We start from the raw sequence: 19,163 nt of genomic DNA, 5'->3' as shown, positions 1-19,163 counted from the left end.
GGAGAAAAATCCTTCAGTTGTTGATCCATCCTATCAGCAAGAAACATTCTCGATATGAAGAAAGCTCTTTTAAAGTCTTGGTTTTGAAAGCAGCAATTTTCACTCTGATCGCTTCTGTGTAGATAGTTCCTGAGAAGTACTGGAAGGGAGGGAGGAGTAGCGAGGAACGAGTCAAATTGGCTCCCTGAGTACTACTGATGTTTAAATAAAGCTGTTCTAGTTTGAGTTTACCTGAAGTGCTTGTTATTGTCTCTAAGAAAGGCAGCCCTACTAGGCAAACAACACGTGGTGGCAGCTCAGTGGACACCCACAGCTTTGGTGAAGGAAAAGATAAAGGAAAAGGAAAATAGCCAAGGAGCTTGAGCCTGTTTCAGCCTGCTAAGACTGGAGGTGAGAGGGAACATCCATTGTCTGTGGCTATGGGAAGTGGCAGCAACTTCTTTTCAGATCCAGTCTCCTGAGCCATTGTTTTTGCAACCCCAGGGGAGCAGCCTAGATGGAGATGTGGATTAGGGCGGTTCAGGATAGCCTCAGGAATAAATAATAAACCTGAAGAGCAGGTGAACACCCTGATTTGCTTAATGGGAGACCAGGCAGACAATATTCTGCTTTCATTCCAACTGAGTCCAGATGTTCTAAAAATTATGTTGTTGTGATGGGAAGATTTAAGAGGCATTTCATTGTGAGACGCAATGTAATATGTGTGTGAGAGAGTTGAATTCATGTGGGCAACAGGAAGGGGAACCTGTAGATTACTATATCACCTCTCTGTACTCACTAGCTGAACTTTATGAATATGGCGCACTGCATGATGAGATGATCAGGGACAGGATTGTAGTAGGAATCACAGATCTCAAACTGTCTAAATGCTTACAGTTGGATGAGGGGCTAATCCTGGAAAAAGCAGTTAATACAGTAAGGAAACAGGAGAATTTAGAGTGAATTCAGACAGATCCCTGTGGCGTAAAGGGAAGAGACACAGAAAGGACAATTGCCCAGCTAAAGATTCTGCATACTATAACTGCTATAAAAACAAGCACTTTGCAAATGTGTGTTTTGCAGGCTCAGTTGTAAGACAAATGACAGCACACCCAGTTGGCTTCCTGGGATCCCTGACAGAGGATCAAGTGCCCAGAACTAAAACCTGGACAGCACAAATCAAGGTTGATGGACAACTGAGAGCGTTTAAACTGGACCCAGGAGCAGATGTTACAGTGATCCCGTTAACTCTATTTAAATCAAACTTCAAAAAAAAGAAAAAGCCTATTAAAATCTGACAAAACTCTTAATGGACCTTCAAGAGAAGTCTTGACATCTGTGGGAATGTTCAGCATTGTTTTGCAGAGTAAGGACACTGACATCAAAGAAATGATTTACGTGATGAACAGATTTGAACATCCCATGTTGGGACTCAGAGCATGTGAAGACTTGGGATTAATCTAACACCTGGAACAAGTTGCATCAACCACAAAATCAAGAGTAAACCCATATTCAGAATACCCCACATTCTTCCAGGGACTGGGTCTGACCAAGACTTCATATGAGATCTAGCTGAAAAAGGATCCCAAACCCTTTTCTGTAAGTGTTCCACAACATGTGCCTGTTGCACTTCTGAAGAAAGGCAAGCAAAAACTGGAAGAAATTATTAAAATAGGAGTCATTGAGCCAGTTGGTGAGCCCACTGATTGGTGTGCTACCATAGTGGTTATAGACAAGCCAAGTGGAGATGTGCATATTTGCGTGGACCTCGCTCAGTCGAATAAAAGTGTGAAAAGATAACTGCATCCATTGCCAAGTGTGTAACAGCTCTTGACTGGAGAAGCAGAATTTTTCTCTAAACTGGACAGAAACAGTGAATTTTGGTAAATCCCATTAACACAATATTCTATGAAAATGACATTTATGATGCCATTTGGGTGATATTGCTTCGAGCAGTTTGTGTCACTTTGGGGTCTCCCCAGCTCCAGAGCACTTTCAGGAGAGGATGAACCATCCTCAGAGGGACTAAAGGAGTGCTATATCTGGGGTCCATATCAAGAACAATCCTTTGAGATGATGAAAGAGGCTTCAGCAGTAGCACCTGCTCTTGTGACATTTGACCCATGGAAAAAGACTGTTATTTCAGCAGATACTTCATCCTATAGTTTAGGAGCTGCATGGTACAATTCCAGGATGATGGACACATCTGTGTAGTTGCCTTTGCCTCAAGGACTTTGTCATCATCAGAAAAACAGTGTGCTCAAATTGAAAAGGAGGCTTTGGCCATCACTTGAGTATGTGACCAACTCCAAGACTTTGTTACAGGGCTACATTTCATGGTTAAGATGGAGCACAAAGCCCTTGTTCTCATTTTCACTACCAAATGACTGGATGATTTGACCCAGTGTTTACAAAGGTTCTGGATGAGAATGGTGGAATACTCCTTTGATGTTACTCATGTACTAGGGAAGAATTTGACTGTTGGAGATGCACTTTCTAGACAACCTCTAGTGGAAAGTGGAAATGGGGAACTAGAACAGGAAGTTACAGAATATATCCAGTCCATTGTGGCAGGCTTTCAGACAAAACCTTGCAGGGAATTTGGAGGGCCCAGATATGGATCCCATTTTGTGTAAGATTGCACAGTACAGTGCAGGTGGATGCCCAGGGAAAAGCATGCTTGATCAGGAGTGTATGAAATTCTGGCAGGTGTGCCATGACATCACTGTTCAAGATAGAGCCCGCCTAGTCATTCTGATGAAGATGCAAGAAAAAATTCTTTCCACAATCCACAGTGGACACCAGGGTATAGTTAATTGTTGGGCATGGGCAAGGAAATCAGTGTGATGGCTTGGACTCTCAACAGAAATAGAACAGATGGTGATGAGATGCCAGGTTTGCATTCAGAAGAGTGGCACCCACCATGAACCACTGGTATCCTCAGAATTTTCCAAGAGGTCCTGGCAAAAGTTTGCCCTAGATCTCTTTCATTGCCAGGGAAACTGGAACCTTCTGCTCACAGACTCTTATTCCTGATTCCCTGAAATAGCCAATTTGGCCAATCTGAATTCCCATACGATTACTCAGCATTGCAAGTCCATATTTGCTAGACATGGGGTCCCAGAGCTTGTCAGGAGTGATAGTGGACCTCAGTTCTTCCCCCTTAAAGCTTCAGAATTCCAGAGATTTGCAGAAGAATATGGATTTCAGCACCAAACATCTAGTCCCAGGTTCCCTCAAAGCAATGAGTTTGTGGAAACAGCTGTTAAATAGTAAAGATGCAATTGAAAAAGAATGCTGACCCACATAAGGCGCTGATGGGATACAGGGCCTCTCCTCTCTCAAATGGATACAGCCCATCAGAGTTGCTTATGGAATGCTGTATCAGAACAACTTTACCAAGGGCGTCATAGCACTTCTTTCTCTGACAGGTGGATATGGAGGAACTGACTAACTGGGAAAATTAGAGAAGGCAGAAACAAAAGAGGGACAATAATAACTGCCACGGAGTCTCCCTGTGATGAGTTGGAGCCTGGTGAAGTAGTTTGGGTTCGTGATAAAAGAACCTGGGGGACAACAGCTGAAAAGGCTCACACTCCAAGATCATATTGAGTAGTTACCCCAAAGGGTAACTTTAGAAGAAATAGTTTCCATTTGGTGAGCTCCTATAGAAACAATCCCATGAGTTTCATGAAGCTGGGCTACAGCATAGTCCACCATCAGAGGACAAAGAGACTCAACCATCAGTATTGGGGCAACTGCATGAGGAAGAACCACAGAGACCTGGGGAACTGGTATCTCCACTGCCAATCTACCGAACCAAGAAGTTAAGCCACCACAGCAGATGGATTTGTAAATCTGGAAGGTGACAAAGAAACAAACTGAGACTTAAAAAAAGGAGGGGAGATGCATAGATAATTCTTGGGTGGAGGAGAAGTACTGGAAGGGAGGACTTTCTAAGGAGAAGAGGAGGGAGGAGCAAAAGGGAAAAAAGAGGCCTAGAGGGGAATGAGCCAGCTTGGCTCCTTGCGTCATACAGATACTTAAATAAAGCTATTCTAGTTTTAGTTTACGTTAAGTGCTTGGAGTTGTTTCTTAGAAAGGCAGCCCTACTAGGCAACAACACAGCTTCCAGATGACCTGGCTATTGAACATTCATCCTGATTTGTTTGCATAAATTGATTATACTTGCTGATGTGAGTTGGAATCTAATATCTGGAGGGCACCACATTGGCTACGCCCCTGATGTACAGCAAGGACGGAGAACCTGTATAGCCCTCCAGATGTTGCTGGACTGCCTATCTCATCATCCCAGACATTGGCCATGCTGGTGGGGAGCTGAAGTCCAACAACATCTGAAGGGCCATACAGATTCCTCCCACGTGATGTAGGGTATATCTACAGAACAAACATATCTTTTTCATACCAGTTTTAATTCTCACACCTCTCCCTTAAAGACTCCTGGGAATCATAGTCTGGTGAGGGCCTGGGAATTCTTTTTGAGAGATGCCTAGCCTTCTTCACAGAACTACAGTTCCCAGTAGTGTTGCCAGGCTCCAGATTTCACCCGGAGACTCCAGTTTTGAGGGATCCTCCCCAGGTCTCCAGGTCAGTCACTCTAACCTCTGGATTTCTGGCTGACTGGGGGCCCTGACAATGCTCTGGGGAGATTTAGGCCCATTGATGAGCCCTCCAGCTTCAGAGTCAGCTGCATTTGATGGAGAGGGGTGAGGAGGAACTTAAGAAACTTCCCCTCCCCCCCCATTGAATGCAGCCAGCTCTGAGGCTGGGGGGGGGGCAAGTCAATGAGCCCAAATCTCCTGGGGAGATTTAGGTCTGTTGTCACACCACCACCCCAGTTTCAGAACTGGCTGCTTCCCATCAGTGGCAAGAAGTTCCTCCTCACCTCCTCCCTTGATGGGATGCAGTGAGCTCCAAGGGCCTGCCTTGTGATATCACTAGGGTCCGCCCTGTGACAACACTAGGGCCTGCCCCTAAAATCTCAGGGTTTGGGATGCTTCTGACCTGATCACCCTAGTTCCCAGAGTTCTTTGAGGAGACGGAATAGCTGTTAATATCTATAATGTAGATCAGCCTTTCCCAGCCTTTGGGGCTCCAGAGGATAACGGACTATAGTTCCCATAATTCCTGACCATTGGCCATGCTGGCTCGGGCTGATGGGAGTTGTAGCGCAGCAACATTTGGAGGCCCAAAGGTTGGGAAAAGCTGATGTAGATAATACCTTAGTTATTTCTAACTGAATTTTCAAGATAACTTTTAAACTTTTGACACCACCCCTTCCATACCATACATAGATTCCAAGGCAGTGTACATAAAAATACAGAGCTCTATACAATATTACAACAAAAATAGAAATAAAAACAAAAAATTTAAATAACAAAGCAAGTAATAACCCTTAACGGTTTGTGACCTTGATCCCTTTGATCTTAATCTATTGCTTATTGTATAATGTCTAGTAAGTGTTTACTGGGAAAAGCAGAAGTGTTTGAAAAGCTAATGTGCGGAATCTCGCTGAGGAGAAAGGTGCAGCCTCAACAACAGGGCAAAATCTACAGCCCAACAGCTATAAAACTGAGTGAGAAACCTGTGTTAGTCTCCTGAAACTGCTGAAAGGGTAAAAGCGGCTTGGCTCTTCCCATTCTGAAAACTGTAATAATCTTGGCCGTGTTTATATTCTGAGTACTGTGGCATTTTCAGAATGAACACACCACACAAATGTTCACCCACCCACTCACATGACATCAGGGTGGGAAGCCTCAGGCCTGGGGGCTGAATGTGCCCCACCAGGCCTCACTATCTGGTCCTTGGCACTCTCCCCAGGCCATACCCCTTACTGGCCCTGCTCCTGGCCCTCCTTGTTTTTGCCTGGCTGGATGTGGCCTTGACCCCTGAATGCCTTTTGCTTGCCCAGATGGAAGATAGAAAGGGACGTGCATAGAAACCAGCCTGCTGTACAAAGGTAACACGTACATTCAGCCTACACAATACTATGTGAATAAGTGCATCGAGTGCACATAGTGTTTGAGAAGAGGAGCAGGTGGATCTTAAAAAGCTACAAGTGGGACCTGAAACAAGATCTTGCTATATGAAGTACTTCTGTGCAGCATTCCAGCCAGCTCCCCTGTCCATTCCATTCCCTGTACCCGAGTTTTCCATCCTCCACACACCCCTCCCCAGCAAACAGGAAGTCAACGTTCTGTGACCATTCTCAGTCCTTAGCAGGTTGTTTCCTACCCTCACTCCCAAGTTCACTCCACTAAATATTTTTCTGCTCCTCTAAACTTTGGGGTTTCCGTGAGCCCCCTGATACATAACTATGGGTTAATTTCATAGCCGTCATCATAACTCATCACTTTTGCCATCAGTAAGTGGAGAAGGGCCATAGCTCAGTGGTAGAGCATCTGTCTTCCATGCGCAAGGTCCCAAGTTCAATCTCTGGCATCTCCAGGTGGGACAGAGAGAGATTCCAGTCTGAAACCTTGGAGAGCCGCTGCCAATCTGTGGAAACAATACTGAGCTAGATGGACCAATGGCCTGACTCAGTGTAAGGCAGCTTCCTATGTACCTATGTAATGTGGGTAGGGCAAGTTCTGGAATGGTGCAGGTTGCCCATCCACCAACGTTCTGAACTCTTGTTTGGTTGGAGCAAGAGAACAGGCTCACTGTTCCCCATCCTATGCAGGGAACCATTGGCCCTCCAGATGTTGCTTCCTATGTTCCTAACATATACAGGCATACCACGCTCTAACGTATGCAATGGGACCGGAGAGTATACTTTAAGCAAAAATAACCTTTAAGTGAAGCAATTGTCTTCACTTGTACTGCACGCAATCGCCACTAGATGGCAGCGGCGTCATGCCAAATGTGCGAACGTTAAGCGGGGTATGGGGACGAATGGAGCATGTACGTTATAGCGAGGCAACGTTAAGTGGGGCAACATTAAGCGGGGTATGCCTGTAATATATATGCTATGAAAAGGTGAGGACCAGACTTCTCAGTACTTGGTCTCTTGCTCTCTTCACATACACATTTGGACAGTGCATTTTGACCAACCAATACCAGCTTTGTCTAGCTTGTGAATGGTTCCCAGTAGCAGGCGGGGGTGTCAGAAGCTGTCAAAAATCTTCATTCCCTAGAGCAAAAATAAGGAAACTGTGGCCCTCCCAAAGTTGTTGAGCTATGACTGTCATTGTCCCTGACCATTGGCCATGCTGGCCAGGGCCAGAGTCCAACAACATCTAGAGGGGCACAGATTCCCCCATACCAATGGACAAGGAACTATGTTGTATGGAGGGGAGGGCTTTAGCTCTGCAGAATTTCAAGGGGGATATTTTGGGATTCCGGGAAGCTGAGTGTGAAATTGTTCTTCCTTAACTCTTCTCCTGTCCAAATCATGTCTGAGAATGATAGCAAATGCATTGGAAAATGATTCCTGTTTACCATGTCTCCCCACCCCCACCCCTCTCCTAAGTAGTATATAAATCATCACATACCTTTCTAGAATATCCCTAATTGTTTCCTCCTGTTGATATCTCTCTTGAGCTGACAAAGATTACAGGGGGCACAGAAGGTGACTGTGGCGCAGTCATTGCAGATGGATCCCTGCAGAGAGTAAAAATGCAAAATGTCATAGGCTCGGGTGTCGTAGTCTTCATTCTACTCTGAATTGAGATGGAGAGATAGAGCTCTTTCCACTCTGTGTCAACGTTGCACGTGTTCATTCATAAGTCCAATCTGTCCTGCTTCCATATTAATCTGTTATTTATTTATTTAAAAGCCCCTATGAAAATTCATATTTAGATATTCTTTCAGTGCCAACCAAAAAAAAAGTGTATTTCCACCAGGTCTTTGATACATAAAATGCCTGGACCACAGAATATAGCGAAGTGACAGCTTTCAACTCATTGCTTGCATTTATTGTTGTAACCCACCATGGAGTCTATGGACAAGACAGGATATTAAATAAATAAATAATCATACGTATTTTATCACAAGATAGGTATTTACATACCTATTTTGTCTCAATGTACATATTTCTAACATTGCAATCCAAACCCCCTTTGTGCCAGTTTTTTTTGGGGGGGATAGGGGGTTGGATTGAGCAAAGTTGTCTCTCCTCCATCCAGCCCCCCTAGCCTTAGTCTGCAGTGATGCAAATGGGCCACCATGCCTAATCTATAATGTACTTTAGCATAATGATTTGTCTGGCCCAGTGATTGAGCTTTTATATGGTGACACCTAAAGAACCATCAACAACACAACGGCAATAAAATATGAACTGGTTTCTTAAGGAAATGCACTGTTGTTTCAATAGACTGTTTGCAAAGCTGAAAAAGTTAAGCAAAATGATTATCAAGTAATTTTTACCGGTATCCTGTACAAAGTCCGGTAACGAGTCCTCATGGCAACACTTGGCCCACAGCAACAGCATTCCTCCATGTCCTTGGCAACTTTGCATCCGAGGCAACAGAAGCAGAATGCTCCACACAGGCCTAGAAAGAGATCAAACAAAGGTTAAAGATTTTTCTGCCTGTTGTAGGAATTGTAATGTGCTGTGCTAGATGGTTTTTAATTGTAGTTTAATTGCTTCTTTTGTTTCTGATATTGCATTTAATTGTATTACAATTTGCATTCCATAGAATTCAAATTGTAATACAATAAAGTACATAATAAGAAATAGAAGAAGCAATAAAATACAGTTAAAAATAAATATGAATCTTTAATGTGGACATGCTGTGGACCACTTGAATGAAGCTTACAGACCACACTTTGGGAACTCCTGTTTTAAAGGAAAGGGAGACATATTTAGAGATGTGATGTCTTCAGTTGAATAAAAACTTTCTAAGGAAGGGCTGTAGCTAAGGAAGGATCATAAGCTCAGTAGCAGAGCATCTGCTTTGCATACAGAAGGTCCAAGGTCCAGTCCTCAGCATTTCCAGATACTGTCCCATGTCTGAAAACCTGGAGAGCCACTGCCAGCCACTCTAGACAATACTGAACTAGATGGGCCAATGGTCTGACTCAGTATAAAGGAGCTTTCTATGTTCCAAAGTGCTTAATTGGAACCATTTGCTCTTGGCTCAATTGCTCCTTTTGCCTTGGATCTCTCTCTGTCTCTCTCTCTTCCTCTCCCTAACCCTAACCCTAACCCTAGCCCAAGCCCTAGTCCTAACACTAGCCCTAACGCTAGCCCTAGCCCTAATGCTAACGCTAACACTAGCCCTAGCCCTAGCCCTACCTGAAGTTGTTACATACACTTGTAAAATGTCAGTCATTATGATGGGTGAGTCGAGCTTGTTTCTGGGTTTATTGCAAAGACTCACGAAAGTATATATGCAATGCCCATCAACTGACGGCACCAGCAGTTAATAGCACCTGGACAGCAGATGGAACAGGTCCACAAGTGACACGTGCTACACTTCTTCCTCCCATGGGGAGCCCATCTTGCTATTTGATCATTACTGGCATAGCCCCCATCCTGGCTTCCATTTTTAGTACAGTCTAGAGTGTGATGGAAAGTTGAGAGGTTGGCTTCTATATATATAGAGAGAGAGAAATGGACTCTTGATTCAAAGTAAGATGAACAATATCTGTGCTTCAAAAGCCCCACAAGACCATAAAACCCCATATTTTTGAACCTCACTCACAGATACAACAGTCACTGCCGCAGTCACAAAGATCAGTCTGCCACTCAAAACTCCGTGTTGTTACGTGGCTTTGTGGCTGGGTAACAATAGCTGGCTGATACGTCATTTCCATTCTCACAAAGTCTGATTAGATGTTACAGTCTGGTGGGAGGGGAAAAATACATCCATTTAGAGGCTTTCAAACATGCAGCTAGTCTCTGTATCCTGTCCAGCAAAATCTCTGGAGTAAATTTAGCAGTCATGGGATAAGAGGAAGGATTGTCTTCTGGATTAGTAACTAGTTAAACAACAGGAAGCAGAGAGTAAGGCAGTTTTCACAAAGGACAGAGATAGGGAATAGGAATGGGGAAGAAAATTGATTCAGTTTGATTTCAAGCCGAATTTTATCAAATATGCACTTTCCGAAACAATATGAGAACCCAAACACAGACATCCTTAAAAATTCACTTATCAGAATTATGCATGCATCTCTCTAACCAAATAATATTTACAAAAATGTATATATTAGGGGAATGTGCATAAAATGAATATAATAGTGAAAATAACATGAAAATGCATTATTTTAGGAGAATTTTTTTATAAATATGTGTACATTAATCAAAAACCACATACAAAAATGTGTTTAGTAGGAGAAATACACACTGAAATACTGAAGAATTTTCATGAAGACTTTTTCTTTTTAAATCACAAATGGCTGCAGAACTGAATTTAAGATTGGGGAAATTAGCAATAAGAGAACCAAAACTGATGGATTTCTCCATCCCTAGCAGAGAACCTGTGGCCTTCCAAATGTTGTTGGACTACAACTCCCATCAGATTAGCAGCACAGCCAATAGTCAGGAATGAAGGGAGTTGTAGTCTAGTAACATTTGGAGAACCACAGCTTGGTAACCACTGAAATAAAGTAAGTTAGCATTCAGATGTGGTGAGAAATGATCTTGGATTCATACGCAACGTCTTCTATGATACGGCATGGAAATTGTAGCTGTGTGAGGAGAAGAGGGGTCTCTAACCACACACAGCCCCCTTAACAAACTATAGTTCCCAGGATTATTTGGGGGAAGCCATGTTAAAACTGGTATGATACTGTTTTAAATGTATAGTGCAGATGGGGCCCTAGTCTTGAGAGCTACATAGCACCTCATGTTCAGAAGCAGTATGCCACTTTAAAATGAACTACTTGGGTGTTACAGCAAGAGAGAGCTGTCGGCGTCATGTCCTGCTTTGGGCTTCCTAGAAGAACCTGTTTAGCCTCTGTAGAAACAGGATCCTGGACCAGATTTTATTGTATTTATTCATTACATTTGTTAGTCACTTTATTTAAAAAAAAGTCTCAAAGCAATTAACAAGATAAAATACAAACAGATAAAATCAACTCAAAGCCAGAAAATTTAAAAAATCATGTATAGCATACATTCCTAAAATGCATATCCAACAACACAATAAGTACAAGATCTAACCCTACCCTACTAAAAGATGACCATAGCAGAGGCTAGCTTAACTGCCAAAGGCCTTGTAGTCTTAGCCTGGCGCTAAAAACTGACAATGATGGTGTCAGGTGTGCTTCCTTGGGGAGAGCATTCCATAAATAGGGGGGTCACCACTGAAAAGGCCCATTCTCAGGTGGCCACCTTCCGCATCTGAGGCACAGAGAAGGGCTACTGATGAAGAGTGGAGGATACAGGCTGGTTGGTTCTCGTGGGGAGAGCCTTGAGATATTGGGGTCCTGAGCCGCATAAGGCTTTATAGGTCGAAACCATCATTTTGAGTTGAGCCTGGAAATTAATTGGTAACTGGTGCATTCGAGCCAGAATCAGTGTAATATGCTCTGACCTTTTCGTCCCAGTCAATAATCTGGCTGATGATGGACATTTGGTCTGATACAATACAGGGCTCTTTGTAGGAACTAATGAATTGTTGTGATTCTTAGAGTTGGAAAGGAATTTCCCTAGGGGACAGCGAATACATCGTAACTCAAAATGTTGTTTGGATTACTTGCTAAAATGATTTGAATTTTATTGAACATAATAACCACTGCCAAATAATCACCATAGATTTGTTGTGGCAGCTTGAGTTAGACACTCCCTCTCAGCCTTGATTCCTCAGTGATTTTCAGACTTTCTGCTTTCAGGGAATACTTCCCCCTTTGCTTTGTCTGGTGAGGAGCCTCCATGAGTATCTGCTGTGCAATCCCTGCATGTTACAGAGGAAGATTTGGGAGCACATCCCATCCAAGGCACATGATTTGCTCACTCGAGGAAACTGGCCAAGCCTACCTGGCTTGCCTGTCACACTGCATGAACAAGGAGTTCATGAAGTAAGAACACAGCCAGGGAACACATCCTAGAACACACCCAATGCTCTCCTTTGTCTCCAATTGCAGATAGAAATTGATAACGGTAGGTGGAGTCCTTGTTCCACCACTCCTGGTCATCTCAGGGAGGAACCCAATTGCCCTCCAAGGAAACCTCGGGCTTCCCAGAACACAGTTAGAAACCCACAGGCATTGCTCCCTCATCAGAACTCTAACGAGGGAAGCACCTAGGTCTTTCAGAGCTCCACCCAACAAATTCTAGAGCTCTGACTTCCTCCATTTGACCCAAATGACAAACTCAATTTCTACAGACAGAGCGAGGTGACATCATCCCTAGAGAAGAGCAGGAAGAAAGGCATGCTCTCTTTTGCCATCCTGGCTCTCACCTTCCTGAGTGTCTCTAGCTATTTAGTTTACATGGCAACATATTGTCCACAGCTTACATAACAAAGGGGATACTTTACTTAACAGCAGTACCCCAATCTAACAACTGGAATCACATGGCTGGATGACCTCAGGGGTTATTTAATTCAATCCCTCAACCCATGACATTATTAACAAAAATAAAGCCTTCTGCACTTTAAAAGAGCTTTACAACAATCTTTGTCAAGATGGTCTAGCATCCTGACTGTGACTGTCCAAGCTGGTGGCCATTACTGCATCTTGTGGGAGCAAATTCCATAGTTTAACTATGCGCTGAGTAAAGAAGTACTTCCTTTTGTCTGTCCTGAATCTTCCAACATTCAGCTTCTTTGAATGTCCTCGAGTTCTAGTATTATGAGAGAGGGAGAAGAACTTTTCTCTATCCACTTTCTCAATGCCATGCATAATTTGATACACTTCTATCATGTCTCCTCTGATCCGCCTTTTCTCTAAACTAAAAAGCCCCAAATGCTGCAACCTTTCCTCATAAGGGAGTCGCTCCATCCCCTTGATCATTCTGGTTGCCCTCTTCTGAATCTTTTCCAACTCTATAATATCCTTTCTGAGATGAGGCGACCAGAACTGTACACAGTATTCCAAATGCGGCCGCACCATAGATTTATACAACGGCATTATGATATCTGCTGTTTTATTTTCAATACCTTTCCTAATTATCCCTAGCATGGAATTTGCCTTTTTCACAGCTGCCGCACACTGGGTCGACATTTTCATCGTGCTGTCCACCACAACCCGAGGTCTCTCTCCTGGTCGGTCACCGCCAGTTCAGACCCCATGAGCATATATGTGAAATTAAGATTTTTTGCTCCAATATGCATAATTTTACACTTGTTTATATTGAATTGCATTTGCCATTTTTCCGCCCATTCACTCAGTTTGGAGAGATCTTTTTGGAGCTCTTCGCAATCCCTTTTTGTTTTAACAACCCTGAACAATTTAGTGTCGTCAGCAAACTTGGCCACTTCACTGCTCACTCCTAATTCTAGGTCATTAATGAACAAGTTGAAAAGTACAGGTCCCAATACCGATCCTTGAGGGACTCCACTTTCTACAGCCCTCCATTGGGAGAACTGTCCGTTTATTCCTACTCTCTGCTTTCTGCTTCTTAACCAATTCCTTATCCACAAGAGGACCTCTCCTCTTATTCCATGACTGCTAAGCTTCCTCAGAAGCCTTTGGTGAGGTACCTTGTCAAACGCTTTTTGAAAGTCTAAGTACACTATGTCCACTGGATCACCTCTATCTATATGCTTGTTGACACTCTCAAAGAATTCTAATAGGTTACTGAGACAGGACTTTCCCTTGCAGAAGCCATGCTGGCTCTGCTTCAGCAAGGCTTGTTCTTCTATGTGCTTAGTTAATCTAGCTTTAATCATACTTTCTACCAGTTTTCCAGGGACAGAAGTTAAGCTAACTGGCCTGTAATTTCCGGGATCCCCTCTGGATCCCTTTTTGAAGATTGGCGTTACATTTGCCACTTTCCAGTCCTCAGGCACGGAGGAGGACCCGAGGGACAAGTTACATATTTTAGTTAGCAGATCAGCAATTTCACCTTTGAGTTCTTTGAGAACTCTCGGGTGGATGCCATCCGGGCCCGGTGATTTGTCAGTTTTTATATTGTCCATTAAGCTTAGAACTTCCTCTCTCGTTACCACTATTTGTCTTAGTTCCTCAGAATCCCTTCCTGCAAATGTTAGTTCAGGTTCAGGGATCTGCCCTATATCTTCCACTGTGAAGACAGATGCAAAGAATTCATTTAGCTTCTCTGCAATCTCCTTATCATTCTTTAGTACACCTTTGACTCCCTTATCATCCAAGGGTCCAATTGTCTCCCTAGATGGTCTCCTGCTTTGAATGTATTTATAGAATTTTTTGTTGTTGGTTTTTATGTTCTTAGCAATGTGCTCCTCAAATTCTTTTTTAGCATCCCTTATTGTCTTCTTGCATTTCTTTTGCCAGAGTTTGTGTTCTTTTTTATTTTCTTCATTTGGACAAGACTTCCATTTTCTGAAGGAAGACTTTTTGCCTCTAAGAGCTTCCTTGACTTTGCTCGTTAACCATGCTGGCATCTTCTTGGCCCTGGCGGTACCTTTTCTGATCTGCGGTATGCACTCCAGTTGAGCTTCTAATATAGTGTTTTTAAACAACTTCCAAGCATTTTCGAGTGATGTGACCCTCTGGACTTTGTTTTTCAGCTTTCTTTTTACCAATCCCCTCATTTTTGTGAAGTTTCCTCTTTTGAAGTCAAATGTGACCGTGTTGGATTTTCTTGGCAATTGGCCAGTTACATGTATGTTTAATTTAATAGCACTGTGGTCACTGCTCCCAATCGGTTCAACAACACTTACATCTCGCACCAGGTCCCGGTCCCCACTGAGGATTAAGTCCAGGGTTGCCGTCCCTCTGGTCGGTTCCATGACCAACTGATCTAGGGAATAGTCATTTAGAATATCTAGAAACTTTGCTTCTTTGTCATGACTGGAACACATATGCAGCCAGTCTATGTCCGGGTAGTTGAAGTCACCCATTACTACCACATTTCCTAGTTTGGATGCTTCCTCAATTTCATATCTCATCTCAAGGTCTCTCAAGCCTCTCCTCACTGTGCACTTGCTAGTTTAGGCACACAGATGTGATGGGTATATGGGTCATGTTTATTTATTTATTTATTTATTTTATTTCATTTATATACCGCCCTAAGCCTGACGGCTCTCTGGGCGGTGTACATAAGAGATAAAAACAGCACAATATATAATTACAATAAATATAATAAAGTAAAAAAACAAAAACAAACAAATAACAACAAAAAGCAAACAGCATCATAATACAACATAAAAAGTACAGTTAAAATACACTTTAAAAACAGATTAAAATACCAAGCTGGTCACTGCACACCACAGCACTGGCAGTGGTTATGTACTGCAGAGATGCCACAAGAAGTCTTGCAAGACTTTGCCAATGTGTCCAGCCAGGCAGCTGCTGGCAATGGAAGCCTGAGTGGGCTGGCAGTAGCTGGCAAGGAGGTGCATTCATTCTGGCAGCCAGCCTGGTGGGGAGGCAGCAAGGGGGGGGCACCTGATCATGTTTCAAGAATGCACAGTCAGCGGAAGGGTTATTTTCTTTCCTCGGGTATTTCTTCTGATCCGGCAAATTTTCTGCTCCTTCTATCTCGCACAGGTAGATAATGGAAACATGAAATGGAAACAGGTGCTGCTGAAGTGTCATGGGAAAAGCACGTCTGATTTGATAACCAAATCCTTCCACACCAAAGCTTTTCCTGATCTGCAGATATGGTATGTGAGTCAAGAATCCCCAGGTCAGTGTAGCTGAACAACATGCAAAGAGAGGCAGCCAACCATTTCCACTGCATTGCTAACACACACACACACACACACACACCATTTTGATCTGTCATCATCTCGATCAGTTCTTTACAATGCTGTCTGTCCACTAGAAACAGCATCCAACCATATTTTTTGCCTTCTGAGAGACAGTTCAAATTATGTTGCATTTGTCGCCACTTTAAATAACAGACAAATGCTGCCCTTGAATGGAATCCCAAGGTTTGCTGCCTGCACCAAGCTGTCTTGTGCTGACTAATGGCAGGACCAGCCCTGATGATTTCTCTAATGGGCATTGCCCACGCATCTGCAAGTTTTCCACCTGTGAGCAGGAAGGCTCATGGCTGCTCTATCCCAACAATGCATAGCTGCAAAGCTGCTCTATCCCAACAATGATATGTCTATCTCTTTCTTTGTTTCTTTTCTTTTAAGGATCCACCCTATTCTTCTAATTCTAGATTTTTAAAACTGATTTTCACATTTGTTTTGATATTGTAACCTTCACTTCATCATCACTGTTGCTGTTATTTACCAACTTCTCAATAAAAGTAACCAGCAGCCTCAAACCCAATGTTGTTTGATTATTCTAAGAAACCAAAACATCAGTAAAGTTTTGAAAGTTTCAGTCTGCCATCTTGATTCAAAACAGTGTCGAAATTTTACATGGTGTCCAAAGGTATCCAAACGTAGACAAAAACCTGCTCTTTAATCTCAGGAACCATCGTGCAAAATTTGGTTACAGTATCTTAAGAGGTAGAGAGTCAGTGTGGTGTAGTGGTTAAGGTGCTGGACTACGACCTGGGAGACCAGAGTTCGAATCCCCACACAGCCATGAAGCTCACTGGGTGACCTTGGGCCAGTCACTGCCTCTCAGCCTCAGAGGAAGGCAATGGTAACCCCCCTCTGAATACCGCTTACCACGAAAACCCCATTCATAGGGTCGCCGTCAGTCGGAATCGACTTGAAGGCAGTACATTTACATTTTATCTTAAGAGGTATCCAAATGCAGAGCAAACAACTTTTTCAAACGTATAGTAGAAAATAATATTCCAGCTACCCAGTGCCCTGTGGACAGCTTCCTGGTGGCATCATAACACCTAAAACAAAGGGACTTTTAAGCCAGCACCCAGCTAGTTGATGGAAATAAATCAGATGGGATACAGTCATCCTCAATTGCATAGCATATAGGGCACAATCCAACCAATGCTGAGGATTTTTAAGTCCCACTGATTTAAATAGGGGAGAGTTAAGCAGACACTTGATTCCAATTAAAATTGGTGGTGTTGTGTTCAAATTGAAACCCCTGTGTTAATAAAACTATAATTCACTGGTCTTACCTAAACCAGCTTAGGCTTCATGAGAAATAGAACCAGAGTGACATTTATCTGACTTTCGGTATAAAATGTAGATTTATTTCCTTGTGACCTGACCCTTACCAACATTCCAGTGGCTCACATAATAAAAGCCGGATTACGCTGGAGACTCCCCTACTATGCATTTCATACCGTATATATGCTTATGGCTTTGCTTATTACTGTCAAAATGTTTCACACAGAAATGTCAAAGACTGCTTTATTGTCCCTCATAGCTCTCGAGTTGTATCCCTCCCTTTTGATATGCAAGACGAAATGATACCATGTCTGTGTTTAAGTTAGAGGGCGCCCGGTTGCAATTGAACCTCCTCTTCCCATGCGCCTTTGTCCGTTCCTGCATAGTGCTTATCTCAAGGACATGTGAAATATGTAGACAAGTTGACAGTGCAATGTTTCCACTTTTGTTCTTCTCCTGTACCCCTTTTTTGTTTCTCACATACGTCCTAAAGCTAGGGCAGTTAGCAATTGTTTCTTTATGTTTTATGACGTGAACATGATACTGTAAATTTCGGGGTAAACCTATATAAACCCCCATCTATCAATAAACGCGGTTCCCATGCTCACCTGCTTTGGCTTGTGAGTATTGGGTCCCCTTTGCAAAGGCTTTGTTTTGTGTTGTTTGATCTCTGATAGTGGGTTCATTTTTACTCAGCTCTGCACTCTCCCGGGGTGTAATAAGTGAGCTGGGGTAACAGGACAGCTTGCGTGTTGGGTTTGGATCTAACAATTGGGGGCTCGTCCGGGATCCCTTGTGCGGATCCCCTTTTTGCCATTGCACCCCTTAAATTGATAACAGGCGCCACGAGGATTTCCTCGGTTATCAACGCGAGCGGGCGGCTTTGACAGTTCGGGGATAAAGCACAGTTGAGGAAAAACCCGCTATCAGACGTCATGGGAAATACAGAGGGTGTGCCGGTCAAGGACAGCCCTTTGGGAATTATGTGCATGCTGTGGCAAGAGGAAGAGTTGCCAGTGAGGAGGAGAGGTTTAAAAAAGAAAAAAATGATACAGCTCTGTGAGGAGGAATGGCCGCGGATGACTGCAGTATCGGTGCCGGGTGAACGGTGGCCGAGGGATGGGTCCTTTGAAACCGTTCCGTTGTTGGGATTGCGGAGACGGATTGGGGATACCCACCCAGACCAATTGGAATTTTGGCTCCTATGGAAAATAGGGTCACAAAAATGGGACAGTCTTACTTTGATGGCAATAAGAACTCTGTCCATTGAGGAACCCCCTCCTTCTTATTTTAATGACAATACGTCAAGTAAAAGAACGGTCCTGAGCCGATCTATAATACCTTCTGCTCCGGATCCGCTCCCAGCTCCCGGGAGCAGAAATCCCACTCCGGAGAAGAGGTTTCTTTCATGTGTGTCGGATGATGACACAGATGAAAGGGAAGAGGAGAAGGGTGCCTCAGGGGGTATGGACACGCGCCAGCGAACAAAAGAAAAGAAAAGGCAGGAGGCAGAAGCGTTAGAGATGCCATTACTTGTACATGATCAGCCGTACGTAGATGCCCGAGGGGGCATCCAGCGTACCGAAGTAGTTGAGCTAAAGAGCTGGTTGGAATGGGATTTAAAGGAATGGAGTAGGATGGCTGGAACTTTTGGTGAGCAGCCAAGGAGAATTAGAGAGTTGTTGGGCAGGTTGTTCGAAAGCCACAATCCGACATACTCGGATGTGGAACATTTGCTGAGAAGGGTTCTGACAGGTGAAGAACGTAGCAGGTTGTGGACGTTGGAGACTGCATGGGCTGCGGAGGTAGCGGGAAATAGAGCTTGGTCGGACCAAGCACGGGTGGCTGCAGCGTGGGTAGCGGGAGACTGGACGCAGCCTCGCCGCGCCCAGCTGCAGACCGACAGGGATAGGCTGTTGACACACTTGGAGCGGATGTCACAGAAACCCCCCAACCAAGCTAAATTCATGGCAATAAAACAAGAAGCCAGTGAACCTCCCAGAAAATTCTGGTCGCGCTTGTTAGAGGGAGCACGTAGCTATACAAATCTGAACCCAGAAAACGTGTTGGATCACCCAACCCTCATTGCCA

The 19,163-nt window shown here is 43.7% G+C and overlaps 1 protein-coding gene across 1 annotated transcript in view; it reads right to left on the bottom strand.

The window, feature by feature from the left end:
• Positions 1 to 19,163, bottom strand: part of LOC133364361 (placenta-specific gene 8 protein-like) — a 30,425-nt gene that overhangs the window by 1,547 nt on the left and 9,715 nt on the right. Inside the window, exons 2-4 of the mRNA XM_061584771.1 lie at positions 9,648 to 9,788; positions 8,368 to 8,492; positions 7,494 to 7,602 (exon numbers count right to left, since the gene is read on the bottom strand). Coding sequence (XP_061440755.1) covers positions 7,498 to 7,602; positions 8,368 to 8,492; positions 9,648 to 9,759 — 342 coding nt within the window. The 5' untranslated portion in view covers positions 9,760 to 9,788 and the 3' untranslated portion in view covers positions 7,494 to 7,497. The remainder of the gene's footprint in view (positions 1 to 7,493; positions 7,603 to 8,367; positions 8,493 to 9,647; positions 9,789 to 19,163) is intronic.

This window comes from Rhineura floridana, chromosome 9, assembly GCF_030035675.1.
Source record: "Rhineura floridana isolate rRhiFlo1 chromosome 9, rRhiFlo1.hap2, whole genome shotgun sequence".
Lineage (NCBI taxonomy): Eukaryota > Metazoa > Chordata > Lepidosauria > Squamata > Rhineuridae > Rhineura > Rhineura floridana.
This window is presented reverse-complemented; position numbering and strand designations above follow the sequence as displayed.